The sequence below is a fragment of the Poecilia latipinna genome, unplaced genomic scaffold (assembly GCF_001443285.1).
Source record: "Poecilia latipinna isolate Pla-1442-1.1 unplaced genomic scaffold, P_latipinna-1.0 Scaffold2638, whole genome shotgun sequence".
Taxonomy (NCBI): domain Eukaryota; kingdom Metazoa; phylum Chordata; class Actinopteri; order Cyprinodontiformes; family Poeciliidae; genus Poecilia; species Poecilia latipinna.
In genome coordinates, this window is record NW_015115254.1 from 17,350 (window position 1) to 21,885 (window position 4,536).

A 4,536-nucleotide genomic window follows, 5' to 3' on the forward strand; every position below is an offset into this window, starting at 1 on the left:
ACTTAGTTTCTCGGGATCTCGAGATAATAAGTCGGGATCTCGAGATAATAAGTCGGGATCTCGAGATCTTGACTTAGTTTCTCGGGATCTCGAGATAATAAGTCGGGATCTCGAGATAATAAGTCGGGATCTCGAGATAATAAGTCGGGATCTCGCGATAATAAGTCGGGATCTCGAGATCTCGACTTAGTTTCTCGGGATCTCGCGATAATAAGTCGGGATTTCTTTCCTTTTTTTTTTTTCCTCCATGTCCCCTTAGGGGCTCCGTACTTTAAAGCTCTTAAGCGCAAGTTTCAATAAAGTATATGGGTGACTGCCTGCACTCATCTTCGATTCGAGCAACATTTTTTTGGGGGAGAACTATTTGGAGGGAGAGTGGTACACGTCCCCCCCCCCCTACCCCCTCATATCAGCTTTTGCCAGACTCGGTCTGTCCGTCTGAACCAAATTCTCATGATGTGTTTGGCTTTTTTTTTTTTTTTTTTTTTGCACAAATGCAACAACTGACCTGACAGTGAACTGTACAAAAACTATCTGGCTGTGTGGAGCCCAGGAGGTCAACATGCGGGGCTGTGTGATAACGCGCTGCTGCGTTTCTGTCTGAATCACTGAGCAGAAGAAATGAAGGAGAAAGCTCCCATTTATTTCTAGAAAAAAAAAAGCAAGCTGCATGTTTTTCTTTTTTTTTTCTTTTGAGAACAAGATGCTAAATGTTTCTGTCATCAGAATGTTCTTTTATTCTATAATAATAATGATAATAATAATAATAATAATGGAATTTGAATTATTTTCCAATATAACTTTAGTTAAACTTATATAAAAGGCAACCTATAAAAAAAGTATCCACACCCTTTAACATTTTTTGCATTTTCACAAAACAAAGTTGGTATTTTATATAATTAGCTGTAGCAAAGTAGCGCACAACTGTGGAACATGAACAAACAGTTGTTATTTTCTGTTCATTTTTTTTTTTACTAATTAAAAATAGGAAAAGTGTGTCGTATTTTGTGAAGTAAAATTTTACTTTAATTTTGCTAAATCAAATCTAAAGCCATTAACTGCCTTGAGAAGTCACATACTGTACTTTCTAACCACCTGCGGGTTTTTAATCTCAGTACAATTCCATCATTTTTTTCTGCTTCAGAGGTTTCTTTTTTGTTTTTTAAAGAACATCAGAGACACTAAAAGCATCACGAAGACCAAAGAACGCTGCAAACAGGCCAAGGAGAAGGTTGTGGAGACGTTCAAAGCAGGTTACCGTGACAAAATGTCACTGAATCAAATTAGGGTGCATAAATACTTGAGGACAGAGCAGAAGTTCATCTTCTGAAAGGACAACAACCTTAAATATGCAGACAGACCTACAGCTGCATAAAACGCATAGTCATGTATCAGAATGGCCCAGTCGAAGAAGTTAGAATAAAAACACTGCGATGGTCGTGGCAGCCTACCATGTTGTAATCCATTTCTCTTCTGTTCCCCGCTTAGTTTTATTCTCTCTGTCTTTCTCCTCTGCTTCCAGTGAAGTAGCCTGATTGTAAAAATCCTTCTCTTGACCTCCGACGCTGGTTTTCTCTTCGGTCTCTTTCTCCGTGCTGCAGTTTGAACTGTTGAATCCAGAGTCCAGGGTGTTTTCTTCATTTTGAGCATCTTGAACTTCTTCTCTGAGCTCCAGATTATATTCAGATCGCTGCTTCATGACATCCTCCGTTTGATCTGGAACGTCCTCGTCTCTGGGTTCCTGAAAGGCGGCAGCCGACTCCTCGAGCGTGGATAACTGGAGCACTGCGGCGTCCAGCTTTGGAATGATTTTGGTCACTCTGTCCAGGAGGTCCTCCATGTCTTCCCCAACGCTCAAAATGCCATCGGATTCTGAACGGGATGTAGTTTTATACTCTGAAACATCTGAAATCAAATAAAAACCAGTTTGTAAACATGCAAACAGGTTCACGAGAGATTAACGTAGTGCCTTTATTGTCCCCTTTGTCATAGGCTGCGTCATATAGTGAATATAGAATTCACTATATCTGAAATGCCAGCTTAGCGTTTTGACAGAAAGATAAATTTATTGGAAGTGAGTCTGCATTTCTTCTCTCTTGTCTTACTCATGTCAACGTTGCAAAGGGTTTGGACCAGAAAATGACCAGTAGGGTTTATTTAGATAATTCTGACACTAAATACTTTCACTGGCATCTTTCCAAAAGAGAGGGGGGGGGAAGTCTCAAAATTAATTCATCTTTTAATAGCCCAGTGACGGCCTGGCGACCTGTCCAGAGTGTCACCTCTCATGATCGCTGGAGTTTTTGTACCTTAATAAAATAAAACCAGCTTCAAGGGCGCAATCAATTGCTTAAAAATAAATATGTTTATGATATTTCAAGTTTTCTCGTACAACAACCCACACACGGTACCTTTTGTAGAGGCAGCGTGATGTTCATCGCACCCTTGTGGAAACTTTTCAAGCATGCCGGCGCATTCGTGAATAACCTTCCTCCAATCTGTCAGTATCTCCGCATGAAACTCATTCAGCTCTTTCAGAACTTCCACAACCTTCTCCTTCTGCTCTCTGACGACACTTCTGTTCCCCCCCTTGTCCTCCTCCTTGATTTCTTCTGGCCTGCACTTCCCTTCTTCCCTGTTGCCAAATGCTAATCCACAGCCCCTTTTTTCTTGAGAGCCCTTTTCCAAAGTGATGAGCAGACCGTCCCCGGTGTTTGTGCCGAGAGGACAGTTTGCTTCGTTGATCTGATGATTTCCAGGTTGGTCTGTATCCATGCTAAACTGGAAAATGACAAAGTTGACAGACAGAAATTCTCTCAGGGAGCCCTTTTTTTCCGCTGTTGTTGTTGTCTTCCCTTTCAATCTTCTTTATTCACATGAATATAAGCCCAGCTGTGTGTGGTTTTGGTGCCACCGGCAGTGAATGTTGGCGTGGCCCTCGTTGTCCCAGCGGGAGCCAAAAGCTGCATTCACACGGCTGACGGCAGTAAAAAATGTTGCTAAGGTGATACCCCACTCACCCCCCACCCAAAGGGCGGGCGGGACAGGGTTGGACAAAAAGAGAAGCCACACCAATGAAAAACTTTATGAGAGGAAAAACTTGTTTCTATTGTCATCTTCTGCTTTTCTGCTCCACAGTTTTACTGCATGAGTGAGCAGAAAGGAGATGCAACCTGGAGCTGCTCAGGAATTCGAACCCAATTTTAGGGGTATTTCTATCCTGAATAATCACAACGTTGGTAGTTTGCAAGGGATTCACGTGTGCTAAACGTGCCGTAAATTACATCTTTAGAAGGTTTCATTGCAATGCGAAGCCTTGAGCCGTCCTGTCACTGCGCCGGGCATCGTTTTCGAAGTTTCCTGAGGAGTTTTAGGAGTTTCTGTTGTCGGAACACATGAAGTACCTTGCAAATGTATGCAGAGCACTGGCATTATATGTGATAAACCAACCAACACAAGGCAGTGGTTATCTTTGACATGGAAAGAAAAGATACTCAGTTTTCCAAGTTTTCAATTCCAAACTCTGAGGCCTTCACAAAAGAGCTGGATCCACACCGAGATTGATTTTCTTGGATTTTATTTAGGGGTATTAGAATAACACAAATGCATTCCACACTTTGCATTTTGTAAGACGTTTTTTGAAAACCCTGTAGGATTATTTCGTCTTTGCTTTAACGCAGTGTGCTTCTTTATGCTCATCAAATAACACGTTTCCAAATACAACACACCGAATCTGGTGGCTTCAAACAAATTAAGGAGTGTGAATATATATATATATATATATTTTTTGTAGAAATCACAAAAAAAAATTTGTATGCGAATAAATTCACGTACAAATTTATTCGCATAAATTTGTATGCGAATATCTCAGTGACTATAAAACTGTTTCTTCAGACCAAGTTTCACCTACATTTTTAAAAGCAGTTAAAGCATCCATTATGTACTAAAATTCCACTCTGATATGTAACAACGCAAGACATTTAAGTTCCCTCAAGGTTGGTGGTTTTGGAGTTCTGCATATCACAATATTAAATGAAAAATCTTCTTAATAAAAGCAAGTATAATAAAAAAATGTTTTAACTTTTATGCCTCCTTCTTGGGTTGGCTTTGTTTCGATGCATGGTAGTGAACATTAGATATTGTTATGATTTGTTTCTATGTCCCACAGAACCTGCAGTACTCTGTCTCCATCATGTGGACAAGCAAAATAAGTGCAGTTCTTCACAGACCACTTATTCACAACACGATCCACACTGCGTGGTCCTTTTACCCCAATAAATCCTGATAAAACGCCGCAGCATTTAGATTCACATAAGGTCATGTTGAAATGTGCTTCCCCTTTTGTTCTTTGTTTTCTGAGCATATGATTGGCTCAGCAAGATATCCTGGGAAACATCCTAAAAATATTCTCTCTGTGCATTAAATTTGTAAAATTTAGTTTTTAGATTTAACTAGGAACATTAAAAAAATGCTGAAAAGGGTAAAGACCCACTTTGGATTCAAAAGACAAGTTTTTTTTTTTTTTTTTTTTTTTTT

At 39.9% G+C, this 4,536-nt stretch overlaps 1 protein-coding gene across 1 annotated transcript; it reads right to left on the reverse strand.

Moving 5' to 3' along the window:
* Window positions 1-1,046: 1,046 nt before the first annotated feature.
* On the reverse strand, window positions 1,047-2,974 carry LOC106938597 (uncharacterized). Its single transcript, XM_015020694.1, has 2 exons — window positions 2,412-2,974; window positions 1,047-1,905 (listed from the first exon to the last, which is right to left on the reverse strand). Exons 1-2 carry the CDS (start codon window positions 2,773-2,775, stop codon window positions 1,448-1,450), a joined length of 822 nt encoding a protein of 273 aa, XP_014876180.1. The 5' UTR covers window positions 2,776-2,974; the 3' UTR covers window positions 1,047-1,447.
* Between the last annotated feature and the right edge of the window lie 1,562 nt (window positions 2,975-4,536).

Bases quoted from the DNA above. Each gene is read 5' to 3' on its own strand.
- LOC106938597 (XM_015020694.1), bottom strand. From the start codon at position 2,775: ATGGATACAGACCAACCTGGAAATCATCAGATCAACGAAGCAAACTGT. The intron at 1,906-2,411 runs GTACCGTGTGTG...ATTTGATTTCAG, and splicing joins TCACGCTGCCTCTACAAAAG to ATGTTTCAGAGTATAAAACT.